This window comes from Megalops cyprinoides, chromosome 4 (assembly GCF_013368585.1).
Source record: "Megalops cyprinoides isolate fMegCyp1 chromosome 4, fMegCyp1.pri, whole genome shotgun sequence".
Classification (NCBI taxonomy): Eukaryota; Metazoa; Chordata; class Actinopteri; order Elopiformes; family Megalopidae; genus Megalops; species Megalops cyprinoides.
The window spans coordinates 22,045,149-22,068,347 of record NC_050586.1 but is presented as its reverse complement, the minus strand read 5'-3'; the positions used below and the strand labels follow the sequence as shown (position 1 = coordinate 22,068,347).

General features: G+C 39.7%; 1 protein-coding gene across 1 annotated transcript; it reads left to right on the top strand.

Moving 5' to 3' along the window:
* Positions 1-10,884: 10,884 nt before the first annotated feature.
* On the top strand, positions 10,885-12,011 carry ier3 (immediate early response 3). Its single transcript, XM_036527945.1, has one exon. The coding sequence runs from the start codon at positions 10,925-10,927 to the stop codon at positions 11,519-11,521; it is 597 nt and encodes a 198-aa protein (XP_036383838.1). The 5' UTR covers positions 10,885-10,924; the 3' UTR covers positions 11,522-12,011.
* Positions 12,012-23,199: the final 11,188 nt, after the last annotated feature.

Below are 23,199 nucleotides of genomic sequence, written 5' to 3'. Positions count from 1 at the left end.
CACCAAAGAAATAGAAATAATCTATATAATTCTGTTTCATACATGCTTTTTTCGTATTTTTCAGAATAAAATTGAAAGATGGCAAGTTGACAATATAAATATTTTAAATACATGATCTATATGCATTAATATATGATGTGCATTAAAATGTATTCGTGCAATTTCTTGTTTCATTTCATTTTCTTAATATATCAACACATATGACTTGTTCTGAGAGTAAACTAGTATGTATGTCAAAGAGAAACTGTATGATTGATTTACCAAGTGAAGTGAACTCCATGAGAAAATAATCAACCCTCTAGTTTATGAGAAGGGTGTTTACTCAGTTTGTATGCGCATGTGTTTTTTAATGAAAAACAGAGCTCCATCAATGCTAAACAAACAGGTTTCTAAAACTGCATTTTGAGTACGACTGAAATGAACAAAGAAGCATGTACAGTCTCAGCTGTTTCTGACAGAATGCTCTTGTTTTTGTTGTAGACATGGTGTTCATTGAGAACATGTGACCTTGAAATATAAGGAGAGGTGCAATGCATTCAAAGGCATTCTGATCATGCCTCTAGGTTCTTCCTGGACCAAAGTTCAATAAAAGGGCATTGTTTATTCAAAACTGTATTCTGTACACACACCCATATCCATGACACACACAAACATTTGTACAGGCACGCACACACACTGACTAAATTTGTTTAACAAAAACTTTGGAAGATCTTTATTTGTTACATTGTGAGTGTCCTCTGGTATGGAAAAAGGAGAATGATTCTATACCATAATGGTAATAGCTTGACTTTAAATATGGAAAACATCTGAAAAAAGATCTGTCTGCTGATGAGTAACTGCTACAAACTCGGATGGCTCAAACACAGTCAACCAACTCCTCTATGAAGAACAGTAAAACAGAAGTAGGATCCACTGAAACAAAACTTAGATCACAAAACTTAAGCACAAAACTTAAATGCACAGGGAAAAGGGATTATTAAAACCCCTTGCAAAGGGAATTCCATGCAAAGTATTTAAATGCAATCATTGAAATTTATTCAATTAAACGAAATGTCAAGAATGTTGGAATCAACAGCATAAATTTGTGGAAATCCACCTAATTATTCCGTTTCACAAGAAGAATTGAGAGAAAGTCTCAAATCCATAAAACTCTGATTGTAGCATTGAGTGTATCAGACATGTTTAACATCAGCTACCCTAGGAGCTGTGGAGGGCATTTCCTTCACATCTAAAACCAGTGGTTTATAACCCCAATATATAAATATAAAGACAAATTGGACCCCAGATATTACCAAGGCATTTGTGTAAACTGTAATCTGTGTATAGTACATTGTAGTGTTCTGTTCTAGAATCTTCTAGAATCTCACCTTTGACGAGCCAACCTTCCTCTTGGATAACCCTCTAGCTTTCTTCCAAGTTATCACATGGCTAGCCAGATGCAAACTAATGAAAACAAAAGTAAAAGATTTCAGCAGGCTTCATTTATGAAATAATAGATTTTATTTAACATGAGGGTGTACAGTACTCCATTCTTCAAAGCTGTGCGTCATAGATTTAAATCTCAATAAAGTGGCTTTAGCATGAAAAGGTTTAGCAAACAGAGTTCTTCAAACAGGGAAGTGTAGATGGATAGGGTTGCCAAATAAGATGGAGAGTTACATTTGAGATCCTCCTTTACATCTAACTATAAAAAGAATCATGGCTACAGAACAAACTCCGGCAGTTCCCCTTTCAGGATTTGTGTCAGAAAAAACATGTAACTGCACTAATCTTTGCTAAGATAATATTGATATTTTGATATTTTTATACATTTATTAGCAATTGTACATGGATTTCTGTAATGGCATACTAATGTACTATCTTTTAGCGTTTTACTAGCGTTTTACTTGCACACACAAATAATGATCAGGCTAGTAGTTTTGGCAGTCCCACTTTGTGTTTTGGCGGTCCAATATTTCAACAAACCAAGTGAGCTCACCGCTTGTGGAAACCACATGATTCTGAGCAATGTATTTGCATGTTGTAGTTCAATACATAAATCATGCCACAGATCTCAAGGGCAGACAACAAACAGCATTTAACAAAACGTTGTTCCCACATCAAAGTGTATCAGAACGTGATATCATTTGAATTCCACATATGAAAGCTCTCTTTAGACAACAGCAAATTACACTGTACATGAGGGAGAAATTGTGCCAGCCAGGTCCAGCATTCATTTGAAACTATGCAGGCAGGGCAGGATGGGTCAGGTTCCATTTCAAATACATGACTGAAAAAGATTACTAAGGTTCTGTATATAACTCGAATCAAATTGCAAGACCTTTCTGCAAATTAAGGCCAGCAAACATGATAGCTTTAGTAAGCCCTGAAATGTCTGACTGATTTAACTATACATGTATGCCAAAGTACTTTAATTGACATGTATCAACTTGTGAACAATTTTGCATGTCAATAAAATCATGTTATACAATTATACAAGTTCTTTTCAAAAGGTATATTTTATTCTTAATGAAAATGATAAAAAGTTATATTATTTTATTTTGTTCACAATCAAATAGAGAGTCATATATGTGTTAAAACATTAAAATATATATTTACCTGGCTTACGTCATTAATTCTCTCTCTCTCTCTCACACACACACACACACACACACACACACACACACACACACACACACACACACACTACAAAAGACAAAGGACAGTTTAATTTATTATTTATTACAGATTATAGGTTGTACCTAAAAAGAACAAGTTTACACCAATTGTAGCAAACTTTAAGATTAGGTATACAATGTCTTTGTTTAGTGTCTTTTTTTTCCTACAGCTGGCATCCCTGCTGAATCTAAAACAGTCTCAGACCAGCACTAACCATTTACCAGATGCACATCTTATTAAGCCAACTATAGAACAAATCAACAAATCCAGCCCGGAACTCTGGGCAAGTGCAACAAAAACACATAATTGTTGAACCCTGGAAAGAGACTTGACACTATATGTCAATCACTGATACAGTGCAGTGCAGCTGGAACCAGACTTGGCTGGAGCTACATCTGTCTGACCTGGTCCAGCATGATTGCGCATTGATAGCATTTCCTGCAACCAGAGCTGTGTGACGTGAAGCCAAACACTGGCCTGGTCTGCATTTGTCTATAGCTGGTTGTAGTTAGGGTTTTTCCAAAAAAAAATTATAAAGACCATAATAAAGAAATATTAAATCAATATTGTTAATAAAAAGACCATATTATTTCTATCTCCCTGGTTGTTTTTGTTGTGATTGTAAATGGCAACATGTTCCTTTCTCATACTTTTGTTTCTCTTTTTTATGCAGCAATACCACAGGTTACCAACTAGTTACTGAGTTTGTTACCTACAGCTCACTCCTAAGTAGGCTAGCATCAGTAATGCTAGCAAGTTCAGCTGGCCATCACAGTAAGAACGACCACAGAAATCCATCTGGAACATGAGCAAAGTGAGCCATTGGGGTTCAGCGTAAAAGGGCTCTCAGTGACTACAGCCTGGCTATTGAGACAGGCACCAAACCAACCCTCCACACAAAGGAAACAATTTCAGTTTAGGAGAACATTTTCAAAAATAATGAAAGGTGTCATTCTGCTTCTCGAAATAGTAAAATAGTTTTATTTTTTTCTGTTATTAATTTCTGTTTTGGGGGGGTTATCCTATGGTAGATATCTTATTCTGTTTTGTGTACATCTATTGCAAACTTCAATATATTTAACACTCTGTCTTAGAATTTGTGACTTGTATTAAAAAAACATACAGCAAAAATATGCAAAAAAAAAAAAAAAAAAACTACTGCAGAGAAGGACCAAATATCAAAAATCAATATGTGAGACGTTCATGGTGGACACAGCACAAAGGTATAATATCAGTAATTTTCTATTAATAATATCACGATTGTAATGAATTTCATAAACACTGCAAGCTATATAATTATATAAGTTGCACTGGATAGGAGCATCCACTAAACAACTGTGAAGTAATTTAATTTTGTATTAATGTAATTACTATTGCTGTTGCTTTTAATCAATGTACAATCCATGCCAGTAAAGTAACTCAAATTTGAGAAGGGCAGAGATGGGCTTGCTGATTGCATGATTGCGTGCATGGATCTAGCGTAGTCAGCTACAATATCCCGTGATAAAGAGGTAAACATTCTTTGGGTGTTCAGTTTTGTGGTCAAAGCCTGAGGTGAAACTTCTAAATGCAGATTTTGGGAGATATTAAAATGGATGCTGATGCTATGAGATCACGCAAAAATACAGGTGATTGCTCCATTGCAAGTTTCACTTTTTGCTCAAGTTCATATATTAATAATCTCTATATTCTCCTGTCAAAGCACACAGTCTAAGTATGTTTATGCAATGCTGAGATTTTTGCAGATGTGAATGGGGAAGATGAGGCTTCGTTGTACTTTGCTGTTTTTGCCCAAAGAACCTGTAACAAATCAAACAAACATTAAAATTAAACAGCATAGAAAAAGCAGATGGGGAGAAAAAGACAAAGAAGAACATATATTTTTATGCAACAGAGGCACAGGTATTGATTAAAAAAGAAGCTAAAGATGTAAAAACAGACTGATGCAACCACCTCCCCCAAGGGCCTTCCTAATTTAGAACATGCAATCAAATATTGCAGACCAGTGACTTCAAATGTAAACACATTTGCAAACAAATTATACAAGCTCAATGAGTCACAGCATTCCTGCCTGGAGCTCACCCCCCTCTCCCCAGGGTTCATGACCTCCTTCTCCACAGCGTTCCAATCTCTGAGGAAGCGTTTCACTGATTTAATGCAGAGCAAACATTTGTGAGCTTGCAAAGGCCTGGGAGCCATTCCGAGTCTTCAGGCAGCTGGTTCGTTCTGCCTTCATGTTTCCAGTGCTACTTGATGCATGGCATTTCAACTTGAGGTAATGGAAACTTCCCTGTCACTTTTGACTTCAAATGACTCTTCATTTTTGAATTATCACTGGATATTACTGGATTGTACTGTATGAGTGCTTCAAATACCTGCACCTCTTCATGTGACAAAAAAAATGAAAAATTCTAATTGTTTGGCATTCCAATTATTTGCATAACACTCCAGCCAAAAGTTAATTGCATTTTTATGTGCAGGGCAAGGACAACTTATGAATGACAAATGTTTGATCTTTAAAGTCACTTAAATCTTGAGGCAATATAGTAATTTGGTATGCCAATGGAATGAATGTGAGGTAAAAGAGAATCTGAAGTGTTTGTGTGTCTAAAAATAGCTGCTTGAACAACAAGCTCCAAGGCTGGGAGGGAGATATGTGTCCAGGTGTGTAGGCCACTCCCTCTGAAACACTATTTAAGGTGGGGAGATCCTAAGGAGAAGGAGAATAGATATATGCAGAAGAACAGAAAGAGAGAGAGAGATCCTTTCAAAGCGGGAGAGAATTAAGGAAACAAAGGGAGGCCGAGTAACCTGGAAAACAGAAGTAGGGAGAGAGATAGAGCACTGAGACATAAAAGCAGAAGAGCAGCTTAGCTCCACTGAAGCTGAAGAGAGGGTGAAAGAAGAGAGAAAAGGAGGAGAGCACTCTTTCGACACTTGTCCTTGTTGTTCTGAGAGCCAGGAAATCCCTGTTGGAAGTATGAACCCTTCCCTTGCCCCCACCAGCCGGCCGCTGCCTTCCCGTCTCCGGACACGCCGTCACCTCAGGGTGCTGTACCCACCCCTGGTCAAGAAGCACCTGCCCAAGGAAGAGGTGAGTTTGGCGAGGCGCTGGCTACTGCTGCTGTCTGCGGTCCTGCTTGTGCAGATCTACACTGAAGAGTGCCCAGAGGGGCCTCAAGGGCCACATCCTTCTGGCCAGAAGAGCCCCCAGGAACCAGAGTTTTACACCCAGGAAGGACTGGGGGGCCCTTTCATAAGAACCAGTGCTGAGGCCCCCATTCAAGCTCAGGAGCCCAGGTTGGCACAGCTGAATTCATTGACTATTCAGGCCACCTGGGGCCCTACATCAGAAAAATGGACTTCACAGAAAAACCACAGTGACTTAGTGAATCCCTCTGTGTAAGGTGGAATGGCCGGCCTTGGAAACACAGGCCTCCCCACTCACTGATTCCAGCTGTTTTCAGCCTCGGAGAAGACGCTGGGGGCGTAATTTGAGCCCCGTGCCACGATTGGCCAATGCGGGCCGTGGGACTGCTGGGAGGAGCGGCAACATTTCTGTAAATGAGTCATGGACGTGAACTGCATTCTGCTGCTGAGAAACACATCACACACAGGCGGAGCGTGAGGCCACGTCTGCCTCCTGTGTGTGTACGTGTCTGACTATGTGTGTCTCAGACTCTCCAGCATGTGTATGACTGGTGACGATACATATCTGAGTCTACACGTATACTTACGTGTGTCGTACTCAGAAACGCTATTACAGACGCTGGACTACATTTCAGTATTGGTCAACATGACTCTTCCCCTCTCTATAAAGGGTTATACAGAGCTGAAGAAAGGCACAAATTCAGTTCATAAAATCACATTGTGATGCTCAAATAAGACTGTGCTAAATATCAGCTGTTTTTTCTTGTAACATCTGTGTATTGATCGCATCATTAGTAGAGTTGTGACTTTTGATGCTGTTTAAATAAAGATTTATGCGACATCTCAAGTGCGCCTTGTTGTTTCTGATGAATAGAATAACTTTTTATAACTTACAAAACAGAACATAAAATACTATCAAATAACAATCACCAATCAGAAACATGAAAAAATGTCTGTATGAAGCAGAGATATGTTTCTGAAGACAGATTTATTTTATTTTGTATTTATACTGGTGTTTATATTGTTTAGACTGGTGTTTAAAACTAGGGCAAACAGTCTAACCAAGATAACAAATCACCCCCTTTACACTGAATGGGTGTAATTACGGTAGGAAGCAAACATAGGTTAAATAAAAGATACACTTTTTCAAACAATATGAAAGTTTGAACAAAAGATACATTTGAAAAGTATTTTTTAGACAATCTGGTTATACTTGAGTACCAAAAAAATGGTCATCTACTGAAGAACTATGGATATTGCACTAGTATTGTTAATTGTTCATTCAACTAACAGCTACATCAGAGAGTAAGAGATAAAATTTCAGAAATGGTGGGAATAAAAAATACTTCAAACAACAACACAGTTTGCTAGTTCACAGTGGCTGTGTTAATTGCTGTGACTATTGGGGCCGACTCTCCCTCCAGACACATCATCTATGAAATGTTGCACTAAGTTAATTGGAGTTTTTGCCTACCAATTAATTGTTCTGAGCATAATCTAAACTTGGTACGTGTGTACAATGGCAATGCACAGTAAAGGTACATAATGCTGATGTCACAGACACAGTCACATACATTCTTTTGCATTATCAATGAACACCCTGGAGCTATGGCACTACCTGTGGGTTCCACTTCCTGAAGTGCTCTGGTTAAAAAAATGAGAAAAATGTAAAAGTGTGGCAACAGACCCTGGCTCTCCCATGAGTCAGACCAAAACCATGAGATCAACTTCTTTAGCATTACAGCACATGAACTGCTCATAGCCATAAAACAGGCCTATTGGTTCAAATCAATACAGTACCTGAAGCTGGGATGAAGGTGAATAAATGAGCCACAAGCAGGTGTTCCCAGAATCACCTGTCTGCAGTGTTACCCAGAACAGGTGTTCTGTCACAGCCAACTGCTGTCAGCATCATCATCACTTTTGTTTGTTTTATAACTCCATAGTTACTGACATGTATGCCTTTTCTTTGTCAACACAACTGTGGAGGCCAAACTCTTGTGGAGTGACAAACTACTTCATACATTAAAAAATACAGTCAATGACCAACTCTTTCAAAATGACCAAAGGCTTGGGGACAAGGATAGACTCATGCACAGGTTCCAGGCTTATATGAATGCAACACAACATAAATCAAAATGTGTTGGGCAAATGGTATTGTTGTAGAGCACAATGTTGCACTTCTGCGTCACTGTGTGGCTGAAAAGGAAGGTGTGTGTGTGTGTGTGTGTGTGTGTGTGGGAGAGAAAGAGAGAGAGATAGTCCTCTCAGCTATTTCTCAAGACAGAAAGATCACAGCAGAAGAGTGGACAGAGAGAGCTGCAGGGGTTTATGGGCGTACAGTGTGACGTCTTGGCTGTCATTCAGACTTCAGTGTGGATGGCTTCACTGGCAAACACTATTGTTGACTGAAGGTCAAGGGTGATGACGGTGATGATAAAACAAAGAGAACATCCTGTGTTGGGGTCACAGAACTTTATTATGTCGTGTAAAAATAGCTGTTATTGTCTTGTTTGGTTATTGCTGTCTGCCAATGAGACTGCGGTCTACAACACACCTGTAACCATGGGTGGTCCCGTCTGGAGTGGTGTTATCTTTCCTTTTCACTCTAGAAGCAGGTGCCAGTAGAAAGCTAGAAATTATTATTATCCTGTTATGTCATTAACTGTAGCACAAGATTGATGAAAAGCAGTGCTACTGGTGATATTTGTGGTAGCAGTGTTATTATTTCTGTTGCTTCTTTCATAGGTCTTGTGCATAGCTGTTGTACGAGTTAGATTCCCAGGTTCGGCACTGCTGTTGTAATCTTAAGAGTAACAATCTGCTTATCTCGAACCGCCATACAGCTTTATAAATGCATTAAATGTAGACACTAAGATCGTCTGCTAAGCAAATGCAATGTAATGGAATTGTTTTGTCTTTGCAATTAGTTATTGTTCTCAACATTAATCAATATAACCTTCCATGTTATCTTCTTCTTCTTCAATGTTTATATAAACCTTATGTTTCGTCGTTTTAAAACGTGAATTCATCCTATAGAATCTAATGGTACAAGTGAGCGGACGGGGATTGTAAAATACTGCCATCTGCTGATAGCAAACTGAACCGCGTGGGTTTGACGGGTCTCATTGTGTATTATCGGTGGCATTTGACCAACAAATCGTTAAAAATGCTATGACTGGAGATAAATCACAGCGCTTTCTCATTCGCAATACCCACAGAAATAAAGTGGGATTGCAGCGTCATTTAATTTACCAGATTAAATATATTATCATTATCTTATTGGGTTGGTATTTTATTAGATTAAACGATTAAACCACACTCGACATGGGACTTTCTGTCTAAATTTAAATCTGCTAAAATATTTCAGCTAGTCATAATAAACGCTGAGGAGCGCTGCTTTTCAGGTGCCTGCGGAGGCGCTGACTTGTTTCCGGCTTGTCCTTCAGTCACAGAGAACTAACCAAAGGCAAAAAGCGAACCGGCAAAGCACCAAAGTATGAAAGCCACAATGGAGGGAAATTTTGTATCAATATGTCGTTTTATTATTAGACACAAACTGTATCAATTATAAATCACCATATTATGCAAACCTCCACATTTATGGAGAGAAAATTGAGCCGAGAATTTTCACGAAACTATTTCAGTTTCCCTACTTTTTATACGATTACGGTTATAGTAAAATTACGATTTTTTTTCATGTGTAATATCGCTCTTGTCTTGTTCAGACGTGTATTAAAAACAACAACAACAAAAACGGTTCCTGCAAAATGCAAATCACTCTTTCGCGTTTCCCTGCGTAAAAAAATACGTTAATGCCTACAGCCAGCGATAGTGATATGGTAATTAGGCTATCAGTAATTAGCTAAATATGTCAAAGAATTCTGAATTCCAGTGAAGAATGACAGTTGCCAGTGTAAGCTCGATGTGTAAATTTAGGACAGTGACGCACACGTTTTACATTCCTGTCAAGTCGAACTTCATGCATCAGCCAAGTCAGGTAAGAATTCCACACCTTAGTTTCGCCCTGTGTCGCATTTCTTACAGGGCTCAGAGGTGACTGCTAAACGTCGTACAGCAGGACTAGCGCATAAGGTCAAGTAGAGATGGATCTCAAGCATTTACCATCGTCAGTTTAAACTTCATGCACAAAATCCATGAGATAAGGATTAGGGCTGGGGGCTGGAGAAGGTGATCCTAAATCAGAAATTGAAAGTACACCCAATGGTTGGGCAACAGAGCCCTGGAGCCCTTGTATGTGCCATCTGCTCATATATGCATGTATCTCCATGCATGTACCCGGTTTCTCCAACTAAGCTGGTGTCAGGCGATTTGTGGTGATAACCACTTAATTAAGCCGTTCCTTCTCGCTCAATACAAATTTAAATGGCGCTTACTGAGAGTGTTTGCTGTTGAGGATAGTAAGGATCTCCTACAGTGAGGCCTAATGAAATACATTTAGCCTATGTACCATCGTTAACTTCGGAAGTGAAAGCTTGTGAGGAAAATAATTATGACATATTCTACATTTAATAAAAGCACGCTTGTAGGTCTCAGCAAATAAAATTCAGGTAAATGGGGGTGTGTGCTAAGTTCAAGTTTAGGCAAACCACATACATTCAGCACCAACTATTGAAGTTGCACTGATGATGTTGCCATTTTTATTTTTTTATTTTTTATTTATTTGTTATATTTATCCGTAATACCCACGTTTACTTTATAGGCACAAGCAGTGCTAGGGTGTGTATGGTCATTTCAGACATTAGTTACTTTAGACCTTAAGAAGTTTCCATCTTTTATCCTCTGTTTATAAAATACACTATCATTATTAATTTTAGGCACTAAGACGCATATTATTTAGAATATAGCATTAACCAAAAAGATGCTCAATGAAATAAGTACTTCGGCTATATGTATGTATACTGCAGTTTTTTTAAGATGGACTTTTCCTTTTTGTGCAATGGGAATACATATTAGATCACCAAAAAGGGTGTGGCTTACAGTAGGCGTGTTTTAGTTCAAAAAGATATATATATGAACCTGTCTGACTTTAAACCCTACACTTACTTAGCTGAGAAGAGTCGAGAAAGCTAAGCGAATCGAGAAGCGAACAACCATGTTAGCAAGATCAAATAGCTTTGTGATGTCGATTTCGCTGGAACACTTCGATTACAGGCCAATGATGCCCCGAAGCACAGAACCCGAAATTTTCACTTTCGAGCAGGTTCCAGCTGAGCTGCCGCTGCGCAACACGCCGGTCCGGCACAGGAGAAAGAACACACGGGTTATGTACCCGTCCAATGTTCGCAAGTACCTCCCGCCAGCCGAGAAGAGCCCAGCGAAGCGGTGGCTGCTGATCCTGTGCCTGGTGGTGTTTCTGCAAATCTACACGGAGGAGCCCTGCATGGAGGCGCCGAGCACCGCCGAGAGCCCTGCTACTGACATTGAAAGTGAGGACTTGTCCTTCTCGCAGTACCAACTTCTGCCTTTCCACTCTGCGGAGCAGCAAGCTCACCAGATGAAAACATTCTCCGCGGAGTCGTCGCACCCCGAGCAAAGCGTTCCTCAAGAGAAGTCCCTGACCGAGGTCTTGAACTGGACATGTCCCAGCCGGAGCTCAGAGAGGACTGGCTTGTACGAGCAAAGCAGGAGGAACGGCTACGTCGTGGCTCTGCTTTACCCTGTTTACCACAGGCTGGGCAGCGAGAAGTGAAGTAACCATGGCGTTTCTTGAGACCGGGGTGCGACCGCGGTGTTCAAGCCGAAAGGGAAGTGCAGACAGCCGGCTGAAAAGTGGGCTGGCGGCGCACAGTTTCCCGAACAAGAGCAGCTACTCGGGGCTTAGCGGAGCCCGAAAGAAGGAGACGTCGACCCATAAAATCGATTCATAAAATGGTCGAGAAACTGAAGAACTGACTTATCTGACTGTTCAACGTGGAACTTAAACGAAACTTGAGATCGATATGGACAGAAAACTTGAAGTTAACTTTTTAGAAACTTGTTCTTAATTGCACAGCAGATGTATGACGTACTTACAGGTGTCCTCCTCGGAGTTACACAGACTATGCAGTTGTTTGGCTGACATAGTTCGTGGGTGAGAGGAGGACTCTTCTACATTAGAAGCACACCTTGATACTACTTGAAACTGAATTTGCTAATGTTGGATAGTATTTAATATAGAAACCTGTTATTATTTATTGATATTTATTGTGTCTATTTCTATTTATTTTAACTAATGGGTGTTATTTATTAAGATAGTTCTCGTCAAATAAAATACTTAAAATGTATTCTGGCTACTGTCTTCTTTTTTTTTTGTAATGGTGAAACAGCATGAGTTGGTCTTACTGACAGTACATTTACTACACACTCTGCATCAAAGCTGTAATCCACAAATACCACAATTAAACAGCAAGAGACTGGGGTAATTATGGTATAAATTAGTCTGGATCATTCTTCAGTTTAGACCATATCACGTATTTGTACACGGTTATTACAGCCACCTTACCCAAGTAAATGACATATGTACCACATATAAGAAGATACCAATTTATGATCTCTGTTTTACTGAAGGGTACAACAGCAGTGTCTACATGGCTTTCATGACTGAAACCTCATAAATACTGTACTCCATTTAATGGGTTATATTCAAACGTGTGTGTGTGAATCAAAACCTTTATCCAGGCATCAAGCTGCCAAACATTCAGAAGACATGCTTTTTCAATAACTACAGCTTACTGTAGGTATTACAACAACTTGTATATTTTCCAACATTATTTGTATGCACATAGGAAACATTATAATGCATCTTCATGATCCTGAGAACATTTCAGCGGTAGCTGTCTGTCCAATATTTTTGATAATCATGAATCCAATTAGACTTTGATCTTTCTGTTGAACATTTGAAAATTATACCCAGGAGTTTGGCTGGCTGGAAGAAGATGCACTGATCTATGTAATAACTTACATACCACTTGATAGGTAGCCCTCATAAAACTAAACAATACTCTCGGTATTGTTACTAAACAGCCACAGGGTTTCCCATTCAATTTGTTGCTAAATTGACATGAAAAATGTATGAAGAACTGAACTGTTTATCATGTACAGTACAGCATGCAATAAAAATGACAATTATCTTATTTTGCATTGTACCTTTCAAGTGTAAGCCACTCAATGCTGAATCACAAAAGTTGAAAAAATAAAGGGCAACGAAGATACGGGACACCAAAGAGCAACATCATAAATGGTTTTCACAGCCAAAGAGGAAAGATGAAAGTTTTACATTACATTAACAGAGAGGCAAGTGCAAAAAGTTGGAACTTGAGTTTAAATCTGGTGAACATGTCACATACAGTCAAGGCAATGTCACAGTTTGATGAGGACCTTAATGACAAAGATACTGCTGATACCATTCAAATAGATTTCTAAAAATATTTCCTAACAGATCCAAAAGGGAAAGTACCCTAAGGTGAATTCAAGTGCTAGCTGTTTCCTGGAGGAAACACAAACCATGGGATGGTAGCTGGAATACTGCTCTTCAGTGAACAGTGAATCACCAAAATAATAAGAAAAAAAAGACCTTACTATGAATTATTTCCCACACGGGTTGAGGCTAAATCCACGAATATTGTAAATGTGTTTTCCCAGACTGAAGAAGTCTAACTAACACAGAGATGATATCTTTTTAGTTCCTTACACACATGAAAAAAACACTATCTGGTTACATGTGTGAGTGTTAAAAATGGTGATGTTACTAAAATAATGACAGCATGTTTTAGCTGTAGTTTTTGCAGATAATAACTAGTGCTAATTAATGGTAATATTTTAATAAGAGCTGAGAACAGCACTGTAGTAAACCATAGTGGCAGAATCCTTTGGTGTCCCAAATATGGATCTGCACTGTCAGATGACAGAGGCCCATTCACTCTTACTGATGCACTTGATGGTTCTTTTGGATGCTAGATGTAAAATCATACCTGAAGCCCTCAGTTGAATATAACACCTTTTGTCAAACATGATGTATATTCCATATTGTAAATATATTCTCAAATGTATTGTCTATTTATAATATGTCATAAAGATCATATACACAACATGTGATTTACCATTTAAAATCATGTGTTTAATGATATTTTCAGCATTTCATTAGATGTGCTTTCATTATAGCTGACATGATGAACAATAGCTTTTCATTTGACATTCTAGTGGTTGATCCATTGCATTCCATAAGATAAACTCTCATTCTTTTCATATGGGTGTGTGGGATTGCATAGGTAGTCTTAAGGATTACATAATACACGACAAGTAATCACTGTACACACCTAGACTGAACTTCGCTGGCATGTTGATCTAGCATGAATCAGATGCAGTGGTTTCAGATACCATGCCCTTCCTAACACTCAAGTCAGGTTACAATGAAGTGTGGCACAACAATGAACAACCCATATGTAAAATCTGTGGTAAAAGCGTGGTATTTCCAGGGCCTATAATATTTTTCCACGATAGAGTTCCTCATGATTTGTAATCAGCGGAATTCACAGAAGGTTGGAGTCATGTCACTCACGTGGACTCACACACACACACAGGCCCACAAACACACACATTTTGCTATGTCATTGTTTGAAACCCATTTGAACCCAGGAAATGTTTCCTTTCACCGGAGGCTTGTTTCATCCAGAAGTCCAAGATTACTCAACCCGTGGCAGAAGCCAGAGCTTCGTGCCATGATGTCAGCTGCACAGCTGGCCCCTCGGAAGCTGCGGCTTCTCACCCAAACAGAAATCCCCAGCATCACTTCCTCCCACGGGGCCGTGCTTGCCTCGCGCGGCCCCGAACTGGATAGGCACAAAGAGGAAGCTCAACGCATGCAGGTCTTCCGTGACTCTGCCCCGCCCTCCCCCCATCACCCTCCCTGCTCCGGCCCACATTCCAGGACATTGACTCACACTGTGTGAGCCTTCACCAGATCCAGCCTGTCAGACTCTGCTTGCACCAGTGAAACTGGAGGGGCGGAGAGAGTGGGGGAGGGGACAGTCAGGCACTGCAAATCAAAAGAAACTTCACAAGCACATAGAGATCTGGAGATCAGTGCAATTCCTCTATCACAGGGCGAAACAAAGGGCCTGTTTCAACTTGAATGCGAGCAGTTAAGCCGGGGGTTACAGCTACCTTTAGACAATACAGGGAAAATCTGGAAACTTACATGAACCTTATGCTGATTCTATTGATTAATAGTTTACAGCTAAATTTCACCTCAGAAAAAAAATTAGGTATGAGAATTGAAACTGAACAACTACAGTTTATTACTACAATGTAGTCATTTCCATTATATTAGTAAAAAAATTTAGAAAAACATGTGTCTTGTATGTGAATACATTTTACAGACATCCTGATTGAGGGTGACTTGTAAATTGTTGTTACAGTATATAGGCACAGCGCACATTGTGTGAATATTTAGCAACATTCCCCAATCAAATAATTAGGCAATTCAGTGTAGGGCTCTTGAGAAAATATGCTCGGGCCTAGGTTTACCTTGACTGAACCCCACTCTCTGTGCTCCATAACCAGGCCTGTGTGTGAAATTCCTCCCTTTCCACTCCACAAGTGTTATTGCTTGTTGCCACCTGGTTTCACATTAAATAATTAAAACCTAGAGAATCAACGGTCATCTTACAGAGAATCACTGATCCAGTGGTCCAGACTCAGTCAAATTCAACAACTTCAAGACAGATCATTGTTTGGGTCTAAAGATGTCAGTCTTCAGAAAATCAGAAACAGAATCAGAATCAGACTTTATTGGCCAAGTATGCTTTTACACATACAAGGAATGTGACTCTGGCTCCAATGTCTCTCGTAGTGCTCTCATACAATGATTTTCAAGGTGACAATAACAAATACCATCCAACGGTAGTGATACAACAAACAAGAGTAGTGCAGGACACATACATGGAATGGCGTAAGAATGGAATGAATGAGGTATATAAAAAATAAATATGAACAGATACTGTACAATAAGTTAACAGCTACTGCACAATACGTTAAAGTATACAGGAATGCAGGCTGTGGGTCTGTACAACAATTTGTTATACACAGCTATTGCACTGTGTTACATACAACTATTACACAATGAGCATGAGATAAAGTGTACCTGAACGCAGGCTATAGATATGTACAACCATAGCTGTAGCAGGCTATGGATATGTACAACTATTTCACTGTGAGTCACTAGTTTAACAGTTCAAGAGTGTGATGGCTTGTGGGAAGAAGCTATTCTAGTGTCGGCTTGTTTTGGTGGGTAGTGATCGGAAGCGCCTGCTGGAGGGAAGGAATTTCAATATGTGGTGGCCAGGATGTGAGGTGTCAGCAATGATTTTGCCTGCCTGTTTCCTAGCTCTGGTATTGAAAAGATCTTGATTGATCGTGACCATCACGTCCTGTGGCAGGTTGAACTTCTTCAGCTGGCGCAGGAAGTATATCCTCTGCTGGGCCTTTTTTGCAATGGAGACAGTGTTGGTCTCCCACTTCAGGTCTTTAGAGATTGTAGTTCCCAGAAACCTGACGGTCTCCACAGCCGAGTTGTTGCGGCTGCGCCCGTGGGCCAGCCACTGGTGGCTGGGGGAAGGTTGAGCTGACTAGTTCCAACGATGAGGGGCCAGATGTGAGAATGACCATGTGCACTACAAAACATTATTTCTTCCATTTGCAGCAAGTGGGACACCATTTATGATAAAATCCATGTTGACCATACTTCATTGCCCCGGGGGTTTTGAAAGGATTCCAGGTAAGCTCAATGCGTGTCTGCATGTAGTATCGGTTCCCACAAAGGTCTGAGACTTTACTCTCAAATCTCTTGCATCATCTGCATTATTTAATGTGGTTTCTTTTTTCACAAATGGGCGTTCTTCTACACCTACAGATGGCAGTGACTCAGCGTTTATATATATCACCCATTGCGATGGTTGTTTCTCCCTTAGCATTCCAGAGATGACAATGCTGGAATGACACAGAGTGCGACAGTCCTTGCAACAATGTCAGGTATGTAGAAAGCACACAACACTGGGCAGGGCAGGTCTATATAAAGGTGTGCTGGTGGGAACCTACCGTCCTGAGGCTATAGCCTCAGGGCCAAGTCTATAAACTGAGTATCATGGGAACTTGCAGAGAGGTAAGGGAGGAATGTGATGTGATGGACACGGGAATGCCCTTTGAATGAGGTTTAGGGCTGAGTAATATTTGCATATTGCACACCTTGACTGAGATTTGTCACTTTAACTCAAAGCACACCATATAATTGCATATCAAGTTGTTTCCTTTTGTTGTTTTTTTTTGTTTGTTTGTTTCCAACACGGTAAAAATGAATTCCCTACTATATTGCAGTGTATAAAACAGAGATACCTTGATTATTTCCTAGAAATAAAATCTTTTATGGAGAACACATGTAACCATGTTCCTGTTTCTGGTTGCTTGGTGTTTCTAGTTGGATTGTTGCTCAATACACAGCAAAAATCACTTGTGGAAAATGACAAAGCAAATCAAGTGAGACAAAAGAAGTTCAGCAGCACAAAATCACAATAAGGTCCCTATCATTATACCCTTAGCCCTAGGACGTATCAAGAAATGAGTATCCTGTTACAGATTGCTCTCTAGTAAAAGCAGACTCTGAGAATGCACCTAAAAATCTTCCCAGTAATGAACATGAAATCACACACTAGTTGTTGTTTCAGTTTGAACAATGTCCAGTCATTCTTTCCACACTAATTTAAACACATGCACAACTGTCAATACATGTATGTGCACACACATGTGCACACACACACACACACACACACACACACACGTGCAGGCGCGCGCACACACACACACACACACTAGAGTTTACTCATAAAGACGTAACAAAGGGCGATTCACAAATCACTCAATCCAGCTCAATATTCATCATGTGTAAACCTAAGCGCTGCTCCTGAGAGTGACTTCTCTCCTATCCTGCAGTTACAGTGTCTTTGCAATGCTGAAGTGTGTGGGGAGAGCTGAGCATTGGTGAGAGCCTGCTGAGAGAACAAGTTCATGGGGGAGGGGACTGCTCTGGCCTCAATTTCAAATCACAACAAACGTATTTTGTTTTCACAAGAGGCCGAACTTTACTAAGAAGGAAATGTTAAATGACACACATTATCATGAGTCACTGAGCCAAGCCGAAGATAGTGCTAGGATGCCAGTAACTCAGTCCGTTGATGGCGTCAGTAATCCTCAACAATCTACTGCACACATCAAACAGGTGGTAAAGCCCAAAGATAAGAGCCCATGGCCACTGTGATCCTCAACGCCAGTGGGTGGACTGAATATATGCTCTGACGGTGCTTCAGAAACTGTCTCAGAAATACCAGGATCCCTTGAAAAGCTTCTCATCTCACGACCCTTTCCTTACAACCAGATTATGGGGATAGTACAGTGGAGGCTTTTGAGCTTGACACGCTTTTCATGATCAAAGGGTCAACAGAGAAATCTGATGCGTTCAAGGTCAGCTGCTGCCCTGTTGTAGATGCAGCGGGTTTCAATTTAACTGAATGGCATATACATTAATCTAGTCCCACAGGTGCACACAGTCCTGAGATTGTGCCAGACACAATTTATCTGAGTCATTGATTTTTACTGTAGATATACCTTCCCTTCTTAAGAACTGCTTTGTAGGAGCTCTACATAAGTTGTTGAAATACCTGAACCACTTTCCTCTGTTGAGTCACTAAGTTTCACAGTGACACTGTATGGCATGAACCCGCAGGGCAAGCCAGGTATGCAATGGGCACATTTTAAGACTGATAGTTTGAAAATAATTTGATCCAATCTCCTTAACAGGATAACTAAAACCAATCTAAATCATGATTGGTTCTTGCAGTTTCTTTAGATTACCCCAGAAGACATGGAAGATTCAGCGTTATGAAATGACTGATTTCTTATGAACTGACTCAAGTCTGTAGATGCTTGTGAATAGTGCTCAGTGATCTATTGCGTCACCATGCTCACTGTCTACCGCACCACACAACTGCCCAGGCTTCAGGAAAAGAGCTTCACATCCTGTGGGTGGACAGTGAATTTGCCCTGAGCCTATAGTAAATTGTGCTGTGGAAATAACCGCAAAGATAGTTTCATTATTACTGCTTAAGTTTGGCTACGCCTAGAGTGCTGCATGCATTGTTAATTTTCAGGAAATAAATAATTTTAAAATTGTCTTGTTTGATCTTGTTTGCCATGATCTTCCCTTCAACATCCCACTAACCTCTGCCACCTCCAAACTCATGAGTGTAATGTTCATCTAAACGAGCATTCTACTTCAAAGGGACTCCAAATGTATCACGCTCAACATAAACCAAATACTCAACACTACCAGTGTAGACAGTAATGGATAATAGAAGCTTAACCCACTGTGAGAGCCAATTGACTGAGATGCATTTTCTAACTTTAAAGTAGAGAATTATGTTTGTTGTTTTTTATGTATTTTAGCTAGCACAAACTTTACTTGTCAATAAAACGGAGGGACAAGCAGCAAAGCTGGAGTACTGAATACCCTTAGTGTATTTCTTTGTTGGAGAAAACAAGCCTGGGAAGAGAATTGGTGTCCTGTGTCATTCAGCAGTGAACCATCAACGTGAGAAGCTTTGGGAAAATTCGACCCTCAAAGGGAAGAGGAATTCAGCTAGCCCAATGGAAAATCACTGTGTCGGCAAGACCTTATTTAACGCTCTGGTGACAGCCAGACTTTCTGACTACAAGGTTCTGTTGCCCCCTGCCGTTAAATAGATAATGTTGCAACAAATTTGGAAATAAATGCCTAAGTGCTCATTTACGTTTCCTGAAAAAAAAAAAAACAATAACCGATAAAACTAGGCAGCTTTTAAGTTATCGAGTTCACTTTATGATTTCAAGTGTGGTGTGATGTCCCGATACTTAACAACCACAGTAATAAAAGTTTTTAAAGTTGTTTCTTATTATGTAACTGACTACCACCTATAATAAACACTGAAATTATTGGTTCTAGGCCTACTTAGAATGTTAATAATTATTTAGAAAATAACGCCGGAAATGTAGAAAAAACTAGAAACTACAAATCCTTAGTTCTCCAGTGGACACCGGATGGTAAAATTTACCTAAACTTTTCTCTTTTATTTAGCTTTTTCAGTATTAGCCGGTAACTATACCTAATAACAGCCTGCTGCTGAAATAAGTGAAATTTTCAGAAAATCAACACCACAGCAGTCATCAGCGTCGCAATTCTCTCACCCTCAAATCAAGCGTTTCACACTGTAAAAAACATCCATAACTTTTCAAGAGAAAGACAACTCAAGTAACCACAAGAGGTCCTCAAGTAACTTCATCTCCACCTACCGGCGGGCGAAGGCTGTAACGGTTGGATTGCAGTGCCGTCAGAAATCCTCTAGCTGGCACTGCTGCACCTTATACCGAAAGTGGCGACATAAACGTCTCACGCTCGGCCAATCACCATAACTGAGTGATTTTAGGTCGGCAATCTGTTGTCTACAACCGGCATATTTCCATTTCCTGCCATAGAATCTCTAGTTTTTAAATCTTGATCTTTATTCTCTATCTCCGATCAGTTACACAAACTGTCCGTCAACAAATAAAATGAACACTCAACTTAGTTGTAATACTTGACATGAGTCACATGTTCATGTGTTATGTATGAATTTGCCTTTAAACCTGCATTGGTCGTTGTGTATATGTATATAAGTATGGTCTAATTGGTATAGTTATTTTAAATAAAATTTTTGTTGATATTCTTCCAGTTAGTACATGTTGATAGGCTGTCCCATGATAAAATGGCCCTGAGCTAATCCTCCCTAGTGTATTTTGTGTAGAAACAGGATATTCATTTTGCTTGACATCCTCAGAAAACAACAATTACCTTATTGTACTGCAGAGTGAAACTTTTAACTGCATATTGTTCTGTCTGTAACAGGAGTATTTACTCATTATTTCTCTATGGGGCTAAACTTGTGGAACCCCCTTTTATGTCTTGTTTGACATTTCCTGTTAATTAATTATTTAGCCTTTATTTGATATAGGTCCCTTTATAAACAGAACACATTACAGTGAACAATATTCAGAGGGAATCAAAACAGCGGTGTAGAACAGACTGAATAGAAAAAAATATTCCCTGATCTGAGAAATGAGAGAATATATTGTATATATAAATATATTGTCTCGGTCCATTAACAAACAAACAGTCACCTTTCACTCTACAGTATATTAACTGTTCATAAACTGAGATTATTTCTCACCCGTATACTGCTGATTTTGTTCTGCATTACAAGTCATCATCAAGATGCAATCTGCAATGCTTCCATTTGCTTCAAGAATATACACAACAGAGCAACTCATAAACAATGAATTACATTAGAGTATGAAAAAAGCCACATAGTTTGTTGTCAGTAATTTAAAATCATTACAGACACATATAGTGTAGTTGCCTTTCCAGAGGTATCATTGTTAACATATTTATATGTTTACAGTGTTTACATTTAATGTGTATGTGTACTTATTTACTAATGCTGTCAAAGTTAACCACCTTAGATAACAGTACAACACAGTGCAACAAGTGGGGTTCAAACCTGCAACCTTCTGAATGCAGGTACAGTGTGTGAACCACTATAATCAAGGTTTGACAGTATCTAAACTAACAATAGAGGAATAAATAAGCTTAGCTAAGTAAAATCATCTCAGTGTTTTCAGTCCTCTTGTTTCAAGGCATGTGATTCACATATCATTGACCAGTAAATCCAAGCATTCTTTATTTTGTTTTGTTAATTCCACAACCACATATGTCAACAAACAAATATGTTGAGAAGGAAATGAACAAATGTATGGTATAATTGCAATTATCCAAGTTCAATTCATAATTTTATTATTTATGATGAGGGATGTCATGGTTAGAATTAAGCTAACTGTTAAGTCAGAGTGTATTACAATGACTTACCTCAGTCAATGGAAGAGATAATTTAATATCCTAAAATGTTTAAAAACTAGCTCACACTGAAAACATCTGCATGTAGTTTTCAAAAAGAAGCCAGCATTTCCAAGGTGATGCAGTTGTACATTCAATTGTCGGAAGTGCAACACCATTGGCAGCCACCAACATGAAAGTTAGTGACTTCATACAGTATAGTTTGAGAAGGCCAACACCCAGTATTGTTTGGGAACCTGTTCTAGTATGCATGCTTCAGTGGTGTAAGGGAATCTATTACCTTATGATGTGGTAGTGATCTTGTCTGTTTATGTGGAGATCCCAGGTTGAATCCCCTGCGTTAATGTTAGCAATAGTGTTGTAACTACACATGCAGCTAGTCAACAGCACAGCCGCCAGAGATATAGTTGGTGCAACATGGAATGGATGTCCAACCATACAAGGGACCAAAAATGATAGTAAGCACAGGGTTGTGCTGCTGCTAAGGTTAATGTACAGCTATGGGAGGTTAGTAGAAACATGGCCCAATAGGCCAATTGTCCTCCTCTTGCCTGCACAGCAAGTTGCAGTCACTGTGCTTGTGCTGTTCTTAGTAGCCATCTGCTGCCTAGTTTTGTAATCCAGACCTTAGAGTAAACTGAAGCTAAAGTCAGCTTGGGCTCATGAAGCACAAAGCCTGTTGCAATACTCCTTCCCTGCCGGAAAGTAAAAACAATACTTTGGAAGTTCTCATGTCCTAAAACATGCACATGGTTTTGCTTTCACAGTTGTTATGAAGAAGAGGGTCTAGTGTGATGTATTTTTTAACAATGGCACCTACAGTACTAGGACAGAGTGGAGGAAAGACTGGCCACTCTTGAGAAAAGTTCACGTGAAAACTAAAATCACATGCCTCTACTGATCAAAACCTCCAGGCCAACAGCCCACAACTTTGGCTGCCAACCAACATTTGAGTTTTTGCTGAGGGCAATAAGGTTGCATACTACGGCAATGATTTGTTAGCAAATCTTGGAATATTTTGAGGCAACTCTCAACCGTAGCTATCAAATCACTGTTAGCTGTGAATGAAGGAGTTTTCTTCCTGTTAATGTCCAAAATACCCCTGAATTCCAACCCTTTTCCACACTCCCCTCTCTCCTGGTCTATACTTCAATGCCATTTATCTGGAAGTTCTAATTCACTGACACGAAATACCACACACCGGGAGCTCGAAGAGATTCGTTTTCGTACGCCAGGGTGCGTACAGAGAGTTCGTAACAGTATTTTCTAGTACTCAGCAGTCCCTCGCCGTTAGGAGTCTGGTTTCCTCAACAGTGTTCTTTCCCCCTCTCTCCTCGCAGATCATTGCACCCCCTCCTCGAGTGGCCGGAAGCGGGATGTGATGTAGAAATCACATTGAAACTTTTTTTTTCCTTGTG